Below are 18,454 nucleotides of genomic sequence, written 5' to 3'. Positions count from 1 at the left end.
AACCCTCCAACCTCCAGACAGATCAGTCAACCCTCCATCCTCCAGACAGACCAGGCAACCCTCCAGACAGACCAGTCAACCCTCCATCCTCCAGACAGATCAGTCAACCCTCCATCCTCCAGACAGACCAGTAAACCCTCCATCCTCCAGACAGACCAGTCAACCCTCCACCCTCCAGATTGAACAGTCAACCCTCCACCCTCCAGACAGAGCAGTCAACCCTCCATCCTCCAGACAGACCAGTCAACCCTCCAGACAGACCAGTAAACCCTCCACCCTCCAGACAGATCAGTCAACCCTCCAACCTCCAGACAGATCAGTCAACCCTCCATCCTCCAGACAGACCAGTCAACCCTCCACCCTCCAGATAGACCAGTCAACCCTCCATCCTCCAGACAGACCAGTCAACCCTCCAGACAGACCAGTAAACCCTCCATCCTCCAGACAGACCAGTCAACCCTCCAGACAGACCAGTAAACCCTCCACACTCCAGACAGACCAGTCAACCCTCCATCCTCCAGACAGATCAGTCAACCCTCCAGACAGATCAGTCAACCCTCCAGACAGACCAGTCAACCCTCCATCCTCCAGACAGATCAGTCAACCCTCCAGACAGATCAGTAAACCCTCCACCCTCCAGACAGATCAGTCAACCCTCCAGACATATCAGTCAACCCTCCATCCTCCAGACAGATCAGTCAACCCCCCACCCTCCAGACAGATCAGTCAACCCTCCAAACTCCAGACAGATCAGTCAACCCTCCACCCTCCAGACAAATCAGTCAACACTACAGACAGACCAGTCAACCCTCCATCCTCCAGACAGATCAGTCAACCCTCCAGACAGATCAGTCAACCCTACAGACAGACCAGTCAACCCTCCACCCTCCAGACAGATCAGTCAACCCTCCAACCTCCAGACAGATCAGTCAACCCTCCATCCTCCAGACAGACCAGTCAACCCTCCCGACAGACCAGTCAACCCTCCAGACAGACCAGTCAACCTTCCAGACAGATCAGTAAACCCTCCATCCTCCAGACAGATCAGTCAACCCTCCACCCTCCAGACAAATCAGTCAACACTACAGACAGACCAGTCAACCCTCCATCCTCCAGACAGATCAGTCAACCCTCCAGACAGATCAGTCAACCCTCCAGACAGACCAGTTAACCCTCCATCCTCCAGACAAATCAGTCAACCCTCCAGACAGACCAGTCAACGCTCCATCCTCCAGACAGATCAGTCAACCCTCCAGACATATCAGTCAACCCTCCATCCTCCAGACAGATCAGTCAACCCTCCACCCTCCAGACAGATCAGTCAACCCTCCAGACATATCAGTCAACCCTCCATCCTCCAGACAGTTCAGTCAACCCTCCAGACAGACCAGTCAACCCTCCAGACAGATCAGTCCATCCTCCAGACAGACCAGTTAAACCTCCATCCTCCAGACAGACCAGTTAACCCTCCATCCTCCAGACAGACCAGTCAACCCTCCACCCTCCAGATAGACCAGTCAACCCTCCATCCTCCAGACAGACCAGTCAACCCTCCAGACAGACCAGTCAAGCCTCCATCCTCCAGACAGACCAGTCAACCCTCCAGACAGACCAGTAAACCCTCAACCCTCCAGACAGACCAGTCAACCCTCCATCCTCCAGACAGATCAGTCAACCCTCCACCCTCCAGACAGATCAGTCAACCCTCCAGCCTCCAGACAGACCAGTCAACCCTCCATCCTCCAGACAGATCAGTCAACCCTCCAAACAGATCAGTAAACCCTCCACCCTCCAGACTGATCAGTCAACCCTCCAACCTCCAGACAGATCAGTCAACCCTCCAGACATATCAGTCAACCCTCCATCCTCCAGACAGATCAGTAAACCCTCCACCCTCCAGACAGATCAGTCAACCCTCCATCCTCCAGACAGATCAGTCAACCCTCCAGACATATCAGTCATCCCTCCAGAGAGATCAGTCAACCCTCCATCCTCCAGACAGACCAGTTAACCCTCCATCCTCCAGACAAATCAGACAAACCTCCAGAAAGACCAGCCAACCCTCCATCCTCCAGACAGATCAGTCAACACTCCAGACAGATCAGTCAACTCTCCAGACAGCTCAGTCAACCCTTCATCCTCCAGACAGATCAGTCGACCCTCCACCCTCCAGACAGACCAGTCAACCCTCTGTCCTCCAGACAGACCAGTCAACCCTCCAGACAGACCAGTCAACCCTCCAGACAGACCAGTCAACCTTCCAGACAGATCAGTAAACCCTCCATCCTCCAGACAGATCAGTCAACCCTCCACCCTCCAGACAAATCAGTCAACACTACAGACAGACCAGTCAACCCTCCATCCTCCAGACAGATCAGTCAACCCTCCAGACAGATCAGTCAACCCTCCAGACAGACCAGTTAACCCTCCATCCTCCAGACAAATCAGTCAACCCTCCAGACAGACCAGTCAACGCTCCATCCTCCAGACAGATCAGTCAACCCTCCAGACATATCAGTCAACCCTCCATCCTCCAGACAGATCAGTCAACCCTCCACCCTCCAGACAGATCAGTCAACCCTCCAGACATATCAGTCAACCCTCCATCCTCCAGACAGTTCAGTCAACCCTCCAGACAGACCAGTCAACCCTCCAGACAGATCAGTTAAACCTCCATCCTCCAGACAGACCAGTTAAACCTCCATCCTCCAGACAGACCAGTAAACCCTCCATCCTCCAGACAGACCAGTCAACCCTCCACCCTCCAGATAGACCAGTCAACCCTCCATCCTCCAGACAGACCAGTCAACCCTCCAGACAGACCAGTCAAGCCTCCATCCTCCAGACAGACCAGTCAACCCTCCAGACAGACCAGTAAACCCTCAACCCTCCAGACAGATCAGTCAACCCTCCAACCTCCAGACAGATCAGTCAACCCTCCACCCTCCAGACAGATCAGTCAACCCTCCAGCCTCCAGACAGACCAGTTAACCCTCCATCCTCCAGACAAATCAGTCAACCCTCCAGACAGATCAGTCAACCCTCCAACCTCCAGACAGATCAGTCAACCCTCCAACCTCCAGACAGATCAGTCAACCCTCCATCCTCCAGACAGACCAGGCAACCCTCCCGACAGACCAGTCAACCCTCCATCCTCCAGACAGAGCAGTTAACCCTCCATCCTCCAGACAGACCAGTAAACCCTCCATCCTCCAGACAGACCAGTCAACCCTCCACCCTCCAGATTGAACAGTCAACCCTCCACCCTCCAGACAGAGCAGTCAACCCTCCATCCTCCAGACAGACCAGTCAACCCTCCAGACAGACCAGTAAACCCTCCACCCTCCAGACAGATCAGTCAAACCTCCAACCTCCAGACAGATCAGTCAACCCTCCATCCTCCATACAGACCAGTCAACCCTCCACCCTCCAGACAGACCAGTCAACCCTCCATCCTCCAGACAGACCAGTCAACCCTCCAGACAGACCAGTCAACCCTCCATCCTCCAGACAGACCAGTCAACCCTCCAGACAGACCAGTAAACCCTCCACACTCCAGACAGACCAGTCAACCCTCCATCCTCCAGACAGATCAGTCAACCCTCCAGACAGATCAGTCAACCCTCCAGACAGACCAGTCAACCCTCCATCCTCCAGACAGATCAGTCAACCCTCCAGACAGACCAGTAAACCCTCCACCCTCCAGACAGATCAGTCAACCCTCCAGACATATCAGTCAACCCTCCATCCTCCAGACAGATCAGTCAACCCTCCACCCTCCAGACAGATCAGTCAACCCTCCATCCTCCAGACAGATCAGTCAACCCTCCACCCTCCAGACAAATCAGTCAACACTACAGACAGACCAGTCAACCCTCCATCCTCCAGACAGATCAGTCAACCCTCCAGACAGATCAGTCAACCCTCCAGACACATCAGTCAACCCTACAGACAGACCAGTCAACCCTCCACCCTCCAGACAGATCAGTCAACCCTCCAACCTCCAGACAGACCAGTCAACCCTCCATCCTCCAGACAGACCAGTCAACCCTCCAGACAGACCAGTCAACCCTCCAGACAGACCAGTCAACCTTCCAGACAGATCAGTAAACCCTCCATCCTCCAGACAGACCAGTCAACCCTCCACCCTCCAGACAAATCAGTCAACACTACAGACAGACCAGTCAACCCTCCATCCTCCAGACAGATCAGTCAACCCTCCAGACAGATCAGTCAACCCTCCAGACAGACCAGTTAACCCTCCATCCTCCAGACAAATCAGTCAACCCTCCAGACAGACCAGTCAACGCTCCATCCTCCAGACAGATCAGTCAACCCTCCAGACATATCAGTCAACACTCCATCCTCCAGACAGATCAGTCAACCCTCCACCCTCCAGACAGATCAGTCAACCCTCCAGACATATCAGTCAACCCTCCATCCTCCAGACAGATCAGTCAACCCTCCAGACAGACCAGTCAACCCTCCAGACAGATCAGTCCATCCTCCAGACAGACCAGTTAAAACTCCATCCTCCAGACAGACCAGTTAAACCTCCATCCTCCAGACAGACCAGTCAACCCTCCACCCTCCAGATAGACCAGTCAAGCCTCCATCCTCCAGACAGACCAGTCAACCCTCCATCCTTCAGACAGAGCAGTTAACCCTCCATCCTCCAGACAGACCAGTAAACCCTCCATCCTCCAGACAGACCAGTCAACCCTCCACCCTCCAGATTGAACAGTCAACCCTCCACCCTCCAGACAGAGCAGTCAACCCTCCATCCTCCAGACAGACCAGTCAACCCTCCAGACAGACCAGTAAACCCTCCACCCTCCAGATTGAACAGTCAACCCTCCACCCTCCAGACAGACCAGTAAACCCTTCATCCTCCAGACAGACCAGTCAACCCTCCACCCTCCAGATAGACCAGTCAACCCTCCATCCTCCAGACAGACCAGTCAACCCTCCAGACAGACCAGTCAAGCCTCCATCCTCCAGACAGACCAGTCAACCCTCCAGACAGACCAGTAAACCCTCAACCCTCCAGACAGACCAGTCAACCCTCCAACCTCCAGACAGATCAGTCAACCCTCCACCCTCCAGACAGATCAGTCAACCCTCCAGCCTCCAGACAGACCAGTTAACCCTCCATCCTCCAGACAAATCAGTCAACCCCTCCAGACAGATCAGTCAACCCTCCAGACAGACCAGTCAACCCTCCACCCTCCAGACAGATCAGTCAACCCTCCAACCTCCAGACAGATCAGTCAACCCTCCATCCTCCAGACAGACCAGGCAACCCTCCCGACAGACCAGTCAACCCTCCATCCTCCAGACAGAGCAGTAAACCCTCCATCCTCCAGACAGACCAGTAAACCCTCCATCCTCCAGCCAACCAGTCAACCCTCCACCCTCCAGATCGAACAGTCAACCCTCCACCCTCCAGACAGAGCAGTCAACCCTCCATCCTCCAGACAGACCAGTCAACCCTCCAGACAGACCAGTAAACCCTCCACCCTCCAGACAGATCAGTCAACCCTCCAACCTCCAGACAGACCAGTCAACCCTCCATCCTCCATACAGACCAGTCAACCCTCCACCCTCCAGATAGACCAGTCAACCCTCCATCCTCCAGACAGACCAGTCAACCCTCCAGACAGACCAGTCAATCCTCCATCCTCCAGACAGACCAGTCAACCCTCCAGACAGACCAGCAAACCCTCCACACTCCAGACAGACCAGTCAACCCTCCATCCTCCAGACAGATCAGTCAACCCTCCAGACAGATCAGTCAACCCTCCAGACAGACCAGTCAACCCTCCATCCTCCAGACAGATCAGTCAACCCTCCAGACAGATCAGTAAACCCTCCACCCTCCAGACAGATCAGTCAACCCTCCAGACATATCAGTCAACCCTCCATCCTCCAGACAGATCAGTCAACCCCCCACCCTCCAGACAGATCAGTCAACCCTCCAAACTCCAGACAGATCAGTCAACCCTCCACCCTCCAGACAAATCAGTCAACACTACAGACAGACCAGTCAACCCTCCATCCTCCAGACAGATCAGTCAACCCTCCAGACAGATCAGTCAACCCTCCAGACAGATCAGTCAACCCTACAGACAGACCAGTCAACCCTCCACCCTCCAGACAGATCAGTCAACCCTCCAACCTCCAGACAGATCAGTCAACCCTCCATCCTCCAGACAGACCAGGCAACCCTCCCGACAGACCAGTCAACCCTCCAGACAGACCAGTCAACCTTCCAGACAGATCAGTAAACCCTCCATCCTCCAGACAGATCAGTCAACCCTCCACCCTCCAGACAAATCAGTCAACACTACAGACAGACCAGTCAACCCTCCATCCTCCAGACAGATCAGTCAACCCTCCAGACAGATCAGTCAACCCTCCAGACAGACCAGTTAACCCTCCATCCTCCAGACAAATCAGTCAACCCTCCAGACAGACCAGTCAACGCTCCATCCTCCAGACAGATCAGTCAACCCTCCAGACATATCAGTCAACACTCCATCCTCCAGACAGATCAGTCAACCCTCCACCCTCCAGACAGATCAGTCAACCCTCCAGACATATCAGTCAACCCTCCATCCTCCAGACAGTTCAGTCAACCCTCCAGACAGACCAGTCAACCCTCCAGACAGATCAGTAAACCCTCCATCCTCCAGACAGACCAGTTAAACCTCCATCCTCCAGATAGACCAGTAAACCCTTCATCCTCCAGACAGACCAGTCAACCCTCCACCCTCCAGATAGACCAGTCAAGCCTCCATCCTCCAGACAGACCAGTCAACCCTCCATCCTTCAGACAGAGCAGTTAACCCTCCATCCTCCAGACAGACCAGTAAACCCTCCATCCTCCAGACAGACCAGTCAACCCTCCACCCTCCAGATTGAACAGTCAACCCTCCACCCTCCAGACAGAGCAGTCAACCCTCCATCCTCCAGACAGACCAGTCAACCCTCCAGACAGACCAGTAAACCCTCCACCCTCCAGATTGAACAGTCAACCCTCCACCCTCCAGACAGACCAGTAAACCCTCCATCCTCCAGACAGACCAGTCAACCCTCCACCCTCCAGATAGACCAGTCAACCCTCCATCCTCCAGACAGACCAGTCAACCCTCCAGACAGACCAGTCAAGCCTCCATCCTCCAGACAGACCAGTCAACCCTCCAGACAGACCAGTAAACCCTCAACCCTCCAGACAGATCAGTCAACCCTCCAACCTCCAGACAGATCAGTCAACCCTCCACCCTCCAGACAGATCAGTCAACCCTCCAGCCTCCAGACAGACCAGTTAACCCTCCATCCTCCAGACAAATCAGTCAACCCTCCAGACAGATCAGTCAACCCTACAGACAGACCAGTCAACCCTCCACCCTCCAGACAGATCAGTCAACCCTCCAACCTCCAGACAGATCAGTCAACCCTCCATCCTCCAGACAGACCAGGCAACCCTCCCGACAGACCAGTCAACCCTCCATCCTCCAGACAGAGCAGTTAACCCTCCATCCTCCAGACAGACCAGTAAACCCTCCATCCTCCAGCCAACCAGTCAACCCTCCACCCTCCAGATTGAACAGTCAACCCTCCACCCTCCAGACAGAGCAGTCAACCCTCCATCCTCCAGACAGACCAGTCAACCCTCCAGACAGACCAGTAAACCCTCCACCCTCCAGACAGATCAGTCAAACCTCCAACCTCCAGACAGATCAGTCAACCCTCCATCCTCCATACAGACCAGTCAACCCTCCACCCTCCAGACAGACCAGTCAACCCTCCATCCTCCAGACAGACCAGTCAACCCTCCAGACAGACCAGTCAATCCTCCATCCTCCAGACAGACCAGTCAACCCTCCAGACAGACCAGCAAACCCTCCACACTCCAGACAGACCAGTCAACCCTCCATCCTCCAGACAGATCAGTCAACCCTCCAGACAGATCAGTCAACCCTCCAGACAGACCAGTCAACCCTCCATCCTCCAGACAGATCAGTCAACCCTCCAGACAGATCAGTAAACCCTCCACCCTCCAGACAGATCAGTCAACCCTCCAGACATATCAGTCAACCCTCCATCCTCCAGACAGATCAGTCAACCCCCACCCTCCAGACAGATCAGTCAACCCTCCAAACTCCAGACAGATCAGTCAACCCTCCACCCTCCAGACAAATCAGTCAACACTACAGACAGACCAGTCAACCCTCCATCCTCCAGACAGATCAGTCAACCCTCCAGACAGATCAGTCAACCCTCCAGACAGATCAGTCAACCCTACAGACAGACCAGTCAACCCTCCACCCTCCAGACAGATCAGTCAACCCTCCAACCTCCAGACAGATCAGTCAACCCTCCATCCTCCAGACAGACCAGGCAACCCTCCCGACAGACCAGTCAACCCTCCAGACAGACCAGTCAACCTTCCAGACAGATCAGTAAACCCTCCATCCTCCAGACAGATCAGTCAACCCTCCACCCTCCAGACAAATCAGTCAACACTACAGACAGACCAGTCAACCCTCCATCCTCCAGACAGATCAGTCAACCCTCCAGACAGATCAGTCAACCCTCCAGACAGACCAGTTAACCCTCCATCCTCCAGACAAATCAGTCAACCCTCCAGACAGACCAGTCAACGCTCCATCCTCCAGACAGATCAGTCAACCCTCCAGACATATCAGTCAACACTCCATCCTCCAGACAGATCAGTCAACCCTCCACCCTCCAGACAGATCAGTCAACCCTCCAGACATATCAGTCAACCCTCCATCCTCCAGACAGTTCAGTCAACCCTCCAGACACACCAGTCAACCCTCCAGACAGATCAGTAAACCCTCCATCCTCCAGACAGACCAGTTAAACCTCCATCCTCCAGATAGACCAGTAAACCCTTCATCCTCCAGACAGACCAGTCAACCCTCCACCCTCCAGATAGACCAGTCAACCCTCCATCCTCCAGACAGACCAGTCAACCCACCAGACAGACCAGTAAACCCTCAACCCTCCAGACAGATCAGTCAACCCTCCAACCTCCAGACAGATCAGTCAACCCTCCACCCTCCAGACAGATCAGTCAACCCTCCAGCCTCCAGACAGACCAGTCAACCCTCCATCCTCCAGACAGATCAGTCAACCCTCCAAACAGATCAGTAAACCCTCCACCCTCCAGACAGATCAGTCAACCCTCCATCCTCCAGACAGATCAGTCAACCCTCCAGACATATTAGTCATCCCTCCAGAGAGTTCAGTCAACCCTCCATCCCCCAGACAGACCAGTTAACCCTCCATCCTCCAGACAAATCAGACAAACCTCCAGACAGATCAGTCAACTCTCCAGACAGCTCAGTCAACCCTTCATCCTCCAGACAGATCAGTCGACCCTCCACCCTCCAGACAGACCAGTCAACCCTCTGTCCTCCAGACAGACCAGTCAACCCTCCAGACAGACCAGTCAACCCTCCAGACAGACCAGTTAACCCTCCATCCTCCAGACAAATCAGTCAACCCTCCAGACACACCAGTCAACGCTCCATCCTCCAGACAGATCAGTCAACCCTCCAGACATATCAGTCAACACTCCATCCTCCAGACAGATCAGTCAACCCTCCACCCTCCAGACAGATCAGTCAACCCTCCAGACATATCAGTCAACCCTCCATCCTCCAGACAGTTCAGTCAACCCTCCAGACAGACCAGTCAACCCTCCAGACAGATCAGTAAACCCTCCATCCTCCAGACAGACCAGTCAACCCTCCACCCTCCAGATAGACCAGTCAAGCCTCCATCCTCCAGACAGACCAGTCAACCCTCCAGACAGACCAGTCAAGCCTCCATCCTCCAGACAGACCAGTCAACCCTCCAGACAGACCAGTAAACCCTCAACCCTCCAGACAGATCAGTCAACCCTCCAACCTCCAGACAGATCAGTCAACCCTCCACCCTCCAGACAGATCAGTCAACCCTCCAGCCTCCAGACAGACCAGTTAACCCTCCATCCTCCAGACAAATCAGTCAACCCTCCAGACAGATCAGTCAACCCTACAGACAGACCAGTCAACCCTCCACCCTCCAGACAGATCAGTCAACCCTCCAACCTCCAGACAGATCAGTCAACCCTCCATCCTCCAGACAGACCAGGCAACCCTCCCGACAGACCAGTCAACCCTCCATCCTCCAGACAGAGCAGTTAACCCTCCATCCTCCAGACAGACCAGTAAACCCTCCATCCTCCAGACAGACCAGTCAACCCTCCACCCTCCAGATTGAACAGTCAACCCTCCACCCTCCAGACAGAGCAGTCAACCCTCCATCCTCCAGACAGACCAGTCAACCCTCCAGACAGACCAGTAAACCCTCCACCCTCCAGATTGAACAGTCAACCCTCCACCCTCCAGACAGACCAGTAAACCCTTCATCCTCCAGACATACCAGTCAACCCTCCACCCTCCAGATAGACCAGTCAACCCTCCATCCTCCAGACAGACCAGTCAACCCTCCAGACAGACCAGTCAAGCCTCCATCCTCCAGACAGACCAGTCAACCCTCCAGACAGACCAGTAAACCCTCAACCCTCCAGACAGATCAGTCAACCCTCCAACCTCCAGACAGATCAGTCAACCCTCCACCCTCCAGACAGATCAGTCAACCCTCCAGCTTCCAGACAGACCAGTTAACCCTCCATCCTCCAGACAAATCAGTCAACCCTCCAGACAGATCAGTCAACCCTACAGACAGACCAGTCAACCCTCCACCCTCCAGACAGATCAGTTAACCCTCCAACCTCCAGACAGATCAGTCAACCCTCCATCCTCCAGACAGACCAGGCAACCCTCCCGACAGACCAGTCAACCCTCCATCCTCCAGACAGAGCAGTTAACCCTCCATCCTCCAGACAGACCAGTAAACCCTCCATCCTCCAGACAGACCAGTCAACCCTCCACCCTCCAGATTGAACAGTCAACCCTCCACCCTCCAGACAGAGCAGTCAACCCTCCATCCTCCAGACAGACCAGTCAACCCTCCAGACAGACCAGTAAACCCTCCACCCTCCAGACAGATCAGTAAAACCTCCAACCTCCAGACAGATCAGTCAACCCTCCATCCTCCATACAGACCAGTCAACCCTCCACCCTCCAGATAGACCAGTCAACCCTCCATCCTCCAGACAGACCAGTCAACCCTCCAGACAGACCAGTCAATCCTCCATCCTCCAGACAGACCAGTCAACCCTCCAGACAGACCAGTAAACCCTCCACACTCCAGACAGACCAGTCAACCCTCCATCCTCCAGACAGATCAGTCAACCCTCCAGACAGATCAGTCAACCCTCCAGACAGACCAGTCAACCCTCCATCCTCCAGACAGATCAGTCAACCCTCCAGACAGATCAGTAAACCCTCCACCCTCCAGACAGATCAGTCAACCCTCCAGACATATCAGTCAACCCTCCATCCTCCAGACAGATCAGTCAACCCCCCACCCTGCAGACAGATCAGTCAACCCTCCAAACTCCAGACAGATCAGTCAACCCTCCACCCTCCAGACAAATCAGTCAACACTACAGACAGACCAGTCAACCCTCCATCCTCCAGACAGATCAGTCAACCCTCCAGCAGATCAGTCAACCCTCCAGACAGATCAGTCAACCCTACAGACAGACCAGTCAACCCTCCACCCTCCAGACAGATCAGTCAACCCTCCAACCTCCAGACAGATCAGTCAACCCTCCATCCTCCAGACAGACCAGGCAACCCTCCCGACAGACCAGTCAACCCTCCAGACAGACCAGTCAACCTTCCAGACAGATCAGTAAACCCTCCATCCTCCAGACAGATCAGTCAACCCTCCACCCTCCAGACAAATCAGTCAACACTACAGACAGACCAGTCAACCCTCCATCCTCCAGACAGATCAGTCAACCCTCCAGACAGATCAGTCAACCCTCCAGACAGACCAGTTAACCCTCCATCCTCCAGACAAATCAGTCAACCCTCCAGACAGACCAGTCAACGCTCCATCCTCCAGACAGATCAGTCAACCCTCCAGACATATCAGTCAACACTCCATCCTCCAGACAGATCAGTCAACCCTCCACCCTCCAGACAGATCAGTCAACCCTCCAGACATATCAGTCAACCCTCCATCCTCCAGACAGTTCAGTCAACCCTCCAGACAGACCAGTCAACCCTCCAGACAGATCAGTAAACCCTCCATCCTCCAGACAGACCAGTAAACCCTTCATCCTCCAGACAGACCAGTCAACCCTCCACCCTCCAGATAGACCAGTCAACCCTCCATCCTCCAGACAGACCAGTCAACCCTCCAGACAGACCAGTCAAGCCTCCATCCTCCAGACAGACCAGTCAACCCTCCAGACAGACCAGTAAACCCTCAACCCTCCAGACAGATCAGTCAACCCTCCAACCTCCAGACAGATCAGTCAACCCTCCACCCTCCAGACAGATCAGTCAACCCTCCAGCCTCCAGACAGACCAGTTAACCCTCCATCCTCCAGACAAATCAGTCAACCCTCCAGACAGATCAGTCAACCCTACAGACAGACCAGTCAACCCTCCACCCTCCAGACAGATCAGTCAACCCTCCAACCTCCAGACAGATCAGTCAACCCTCCATCCTCCAGACAGACCAGGCAACCCTCCCGACAGACCAGTCAACCCTCCATCCTCCAGACAGAGCAGTTAACCCTCCATCCTCCAGACAGACCAGTAAACCCTCCATCCTCCAGACAGACCAGTCAACCCTCCACCCTCCAGATTGAACAGTCAACCCTCCACCCTCCAGACAGAGCAGTCAACCCTCCATCCTCCAGACAGACCAGTCAACCCTCCAGACAGACCAGTAAACCCTCCACCCTCCAGATTGAACAGTCAACCCTCCACCCTCCAGACAGACCAGTAAACCCTTCATCCTCCAGACAGACCAGTCAACCGTCCACCCTCCAGATAGACCAGTCAACCCTCCATCCTCCAGACAGACCAGTCAACCCTCCAGACAGACCAGTCAAGCCTCCATCCTCCAGACAGACCAGTCAACCCTCCAGACAGACCAGTAAACCCTCAACCCTCCAGACAGATCAGTCAACCCTCCAACCTCCAGACAGATCAGTCAACCCTCCACCCTCCAGACAGATCAGTCAACCCTCCAGCCTCCAGACAGACCAGTTAACCCTCCATCCTCCAGACAAATCAGTCAACCCTCCAGACAGATCAGTCAACCCTACAGACAGACCAGTCAACCCTCCACCCTCCAGACAGATCAGTCTACCCTCCAACCTCCAGACAGATCAGTCAACCCTCCATCCTCCAGACAGACCAGGCAACCCTCCCGACAGACCAGTCAACCCTCCATCCTCCAGACAGAGCAGTTAACCCTCCATCCTCCAGACAGACCAGTAAACCCTCCATCCTCCAGCCAACCAGTCAACCCTCCACCCTCCAGATTGAACAGTCAACCCTCCACCCTCCAGACAGAGCAGTCAACCCTCCATCCTCCAGACAGACCAGTCAACCCTCCAGACAGACCAGTAAACCCTCCACCCTCCAGACAGATCAGTCAAACCTCCAACCTCCAGACAGATCAGTCAACCCTCCATCCTCCATACAGACCAGTCAACCCTCCACCCTCCAGATAGACCAGTCAACCCTCCATCCTCCAGACAGACCAGTCAACCCTCCAGACAGACCAGTCAATCCTCCATCCTCCAGACAGACCAGTCAACCCTCCAGACAGACCAGTAAACCCTCCACACTCCAGACAGACCAGTCAACCATCCATCCTCCAGACAGATCAGTCAACCCTCCAGACAGATCAGTCAACCCTCCAGACAGACCAGTCAACCCTCCATCCTCCAGACAGATCAGTCAACCCTCCAGACAGATCAGTAAACCCTCCACCCTCCAGACAGATCAGTCAACCCTCCAGACATATCAGTCAACCCTCCATCCTCCAGACAGATCAGTCAACCCCCCACCCTCCAGACAGATCAGTCAACCCTCCAAACTCCAGACAGATCAGTCAACCCTCCACCCTCCAGACAGATCAGTCAACCCTCCAGACATATCAGTCAACCCTCCATCCTCCAGACAGATCAGTCAACCCTCCACCCTCCAGACAGATCAGTCAACCCTCCAGCCTCCAGACAGACCAGTTAACCCTCCACCCTCCAGACTGATCAGTCAACCCTCCATCCTCCAGACAGATAAGTCAACCCTCCAGACAGATCAGTCAACCCTCCAGAGAGATCAGTCAACCCTCCATCCTCCAGACAGACCAGTTAACCCTCCATCCTCCAGACAAATCAGACAAACCTCCAGAAAGACCAGTCAACCCTCCTTCCTCCAGACAGATCAGTCAACCCTCCAGACAGATCAGTCAACCCTTCATCCTCCAGACAGATCAGTCGACCCTCCACCCTCCAGACAGACCAGTCAACCCTCCATCCTCCAGACAGACCAGTCAACCCTCCAGACAGACCAGTCAACCCTCCAGACAGACCAGTCAACCCTCCAGACAGATCAGTCAACCCTCCATCCTCCAGACAGACCAGTTAACCCTCCATCCTCCAGACAGACCAGTAAACCCTCCATCCTCCAGACAGACCAGTCAACCCTCCACCCTCCAGATAGACCAGTCAACCCTCCATCCTCCAGACAGACCAGTCAACCCTCCAGACAGACCAGTCAAGCCTCCATCCTCCAGACAGACCAGTCAACCCTCCAGACAGACCAGTAAACCCTCCACCCTCCAGACAGATCAGTCAACCCTCCAACCTCCAGACAGATCAGTCAACCCTCCACCCTCCAGACAGATCAGTCAACCCTCCAGCCTCCAGACAGACCAGTTAACCCTCCATCCTCCAGACAAATCAGTCAACCCTCCAGACAGATCAGTCAACCCTACAGACAGACCAGTCAACCCTCCATCCTCCAGACAGATCAGTCAACCCTCCAGACAGATCAGTAAACCCTCCACCCTCCAGACAGATCAGTCAACCCTCCAACCTCCAGACAGATCAGTCAACCCTCCACCCTCCAGACAGATCAGTCAACCCTCCAGACAGACCAGTCAACCCTCCAGACAGACCAGTCAACCCTCCAGACAGACCAGTTAACCCTCCATCCTCCAGACAGATCAATCAACCCTCCACCCTCCAGACAGACCAGTCAACCCTCCACCCTCCAGACAGATCAGTCAACCCTCCATCCTCCAGACAGATCAGTCAACCCTCTAAACTCCAGACAGACCAGTTAACCCTCCATCCTCCAGCCAGATCAGTCAATCATCCACCCTCCAGACAGATCAGTCAACCCTCCAGCCTCCAGACAGACCAGTTAACCCTCCATCCTCCAGACAGACCAGTCAACCCTCCGTCCTCCAGACAGACCAGTCAACCCTCCATTCTCCAGACAGACCAGTCAACCCTCCAGACATACCAGTCAACCCTCCAGACAGACCAGTCAACCCTCCATCCTCCAGACAGACCAGTCAACCCTCCGTCCTCCAGACAGACCAGTCAACCCTCCAGACAGACCAGATATGAGGCCCCTCACCTCCACACAGCAGACATCACATCCATAACAGATACAGCTTGCGTCCATGTACTCTACTTATTCACATGCACACTCTCTCTCTCTCACACACACTCTCTCTCACACACACACACTCTCTCTCACACACACACACTCTCACACACTCTCACACACACACACTCTCACACACACACACACTCACACACACACACACACACACACACACACACACACACACACACACACACACACACACACACACACACACACACACACACACACACACACACACACACACACACACACTCTCTCTCTCTCACACACATTCTCTCTCACACTCACACACACACATACACACACACACACACTCTCTCACACACTCACACACACTCTCTCACACTCTCTCACACACTCACACACACAGTCTCAAATGACACTCTATTCCCTATATAGTGCACTTCTTTAGACCAGACCCAATGGCACCCTATTCCCTATATAGTGCACGACTTTGGACCAGAGCCCTATGGCACCCTATTCCCTAAATAGTGCACTACTTTTGTCCAGGACCCAATGGCACCCTATTCCCTAAATAGTGCACTACTTTTTACCAGGACCCAATGGCACCCTATTCCCTATATAGTGCACTACTTTAGACCAGAGCCCTATGGCACCCTGTTCCCTATATATAGTGCAGTACTTTAGACCAGAGCCCTATGGCACCCTATTCCCTATATATAGTGCACTACTTTAGACCAGGCCTATATAGGGAAAAGGGCACCATTTGGGAAACAGTCAATATATCTCAGCGTCTATTCATCTGTGAGCATCACTTTAATAAAGGCATCCACTAACACCACAAACAGCGGCCTAGGGCAGGGGGGGCTGAGCGTGTTTGTGTGTGTGAGAATAACTAACCAATCACAAAACGTATCTATTGGAGATGTGTCCTCCCTAACCAATCAGTGGATCTCTAGGTTTCTCAACTCTCTCCAACGTTACAGAATTCCGACATCTGAAAGCTCCGGTCTTGTTATACGTGCATGTGACCACACAAGGCGCTTACGGTATTTAAAACAGCACCGTCGACAGACACCGTGCTGAAGTGGACAGCTCCCAGTTCAGATGAAGAAGAAGAAGGAGAAAAAAAACCACACGATACTTAAACAACCAACCAACCAACCAACCATCGACTTAGTCACAGTTTGATTTGGTTCGTCCAGCGATACGGGTCTGTCTCTCACGGTGAGCTGAGCTGAGCATTAACAGCGTTTGTTTTATAATAATCACCATCCAGATGTGTATCTAAGAAGACGGCGACGGTATTAAATGGACTTTTCGTTATTTATTTGTTGCAAGCTGACGCCGCAGGAGTTGGATATTGTGGAGTTGTTCTGATGTTTAATAGGAAACACCTGTAGCTGTATCTCCTATCTGTACATACACCAGTCTAATGTATTTGGACTCTTATTCCACACAACAACAAAAAAAACAGAAATGTTTTGATACACATCTATTTTCAGCAGGCAGGGAAGGGCTTTGCTCTCTCTCTCTCTCTCTCTCTCTCTCTGACGCCGTCGGCCATCTAATCTCCGATGCAAAAAGAGCGAAGGTAAAGCCATTTACTGGTCCGTTAATATCTAAGCTTTTCCTCTCGGATCTCTGTGTTGCTGCTGCTCGCAGACAGGAACATGGATAGAGAAGAATTCGTTGTGACAAGAGCTTTGACTGGATTTATATGGATGGAGTTTTCTTGTCCAAACTAAAATAATAATTATAAAAGACAGTTGAGTCGAGCTCAACAACCGACCACGGTGCGTCTGGCGGTTCGTGATCACCATCCCTTTTTTGTTGTTGTTGTTGCGCACCGCTTTTTAGATGTTTTATTAATTGAATGCATTTTTAATGTAGCTTATATTTTAAATTAAAACAACCATGGGGGGCACAGATGAGTGTAAAACTATGCTGGATGCTTTGAACAAAGTCACAGCGTGCTACAGGCACCTGGTCATCGCGTTGGGCAGCACATCGGATTCTCAGAACCTACGCGAGGAACTTAAAAAGACCCGGAAGAAAGCTCAGGAGCTCGCTGTGGCCAACCGGCATAAACTAACCGAGTTGCTCAAAGACAAGACCATCAGCAAGGACGACCGTGCTGAGTATGAGAGGCTATGGGTGTTGTTCACCAGCAGCATGGAGCTACTGGAAGTGGACATGAAGCGAAGCTTGGAGATAGGGCAGGAGTTTCCCCTCAAGGTGCCCACCAGACACCTCATCCAGACGGGTATGACTGGCAGCACCACCACGGTGGCCGCCAGGGCCATGTCTTGTCAGAACATGAAATACGACGCGGACAGCAACATCGACACTGCCGACTTGAAGGAGCTCCAAGCCGAGATCACCCAGGTGGGTCAGATGATGGAAGAGATGGAGATGAAGGTGCAGGTGGCACCGTGGGCCGTGGAGGCCAAGCAGGAAGCCGGCGCCGAGCTCAAATCCACCCTGAGTGTCGGGAATTCCTCCGTGGGTGTCATATCCATCTGCGATGAGGAGCCCAAAGACGAGATAAATGAAGGGGGTGACAATAACGGAATGATCACATGCATCGCCGGGTTGATATTCATTGCTATTGTTGTGATCGCCGGGGTCCTAGGATACTTCGTAATCGGCGGATAGGATACTTAGTATTGAACGTTTTCAGCCTGCCTGGGAATACTTCACATATAAACAGCGGGGCGTAGCTCAGAGACAGATACAGCCCGGGATGGACACTAGGCAGGTTATATGCCCGGAGAAACGGCTCTAATCGTTGACGAGAAAGAGACTAGCGCCCCTGAGACATCGAGGAGTTGTCCAGGTGCTGAAAACTGGTACACCAA

At 53.3% G+C, this 18,454-nt stretch overlaps 1 protein-coding gene across 1 annotated transcript; it reads left to right on the top strand.

The window, feature by feature from the left end:
- Positions 1-16,864: 16,864 nt before the first annotated feature.
- On the top strand, positions 16,865-18,251 carry LOC106562400 (regulator of G-protein signaling 9-binding protein-like). The gene has a single exon (XM_014127262.2). The coding sequence runs from the start codon at positions 17,511-17,513 to the stop codon at positions 18,249-18,251; it is 741 nt and encodes a 246-aa protein (XP_013982737.1). The 5' UTR covers positions 16,865-17,510.
- The last annotated feature ends 203 nt before the right edge of the window (positions 18,252-18,454 follow it).

Source organism: Salmo salar, chromosome ssa11 (assembly GCF_905237065.1).
Source record: "Salmo salar chromosome ssa11, Ssal_v3.1, whole genome shotgun sequence".
Taxonomy (NCBI): domain Eukaryota; kingdom Metazoa; phylum Chordata; class Actinopteri; order Salmoniformes; family Salmonidae; genus Salmo; species Salmo salar.
The sequence above is the reverse complement of the archived record's forward strand: the minus strand, read 5'-3'. Positions and strand labels throughout refer to the sequence as shown.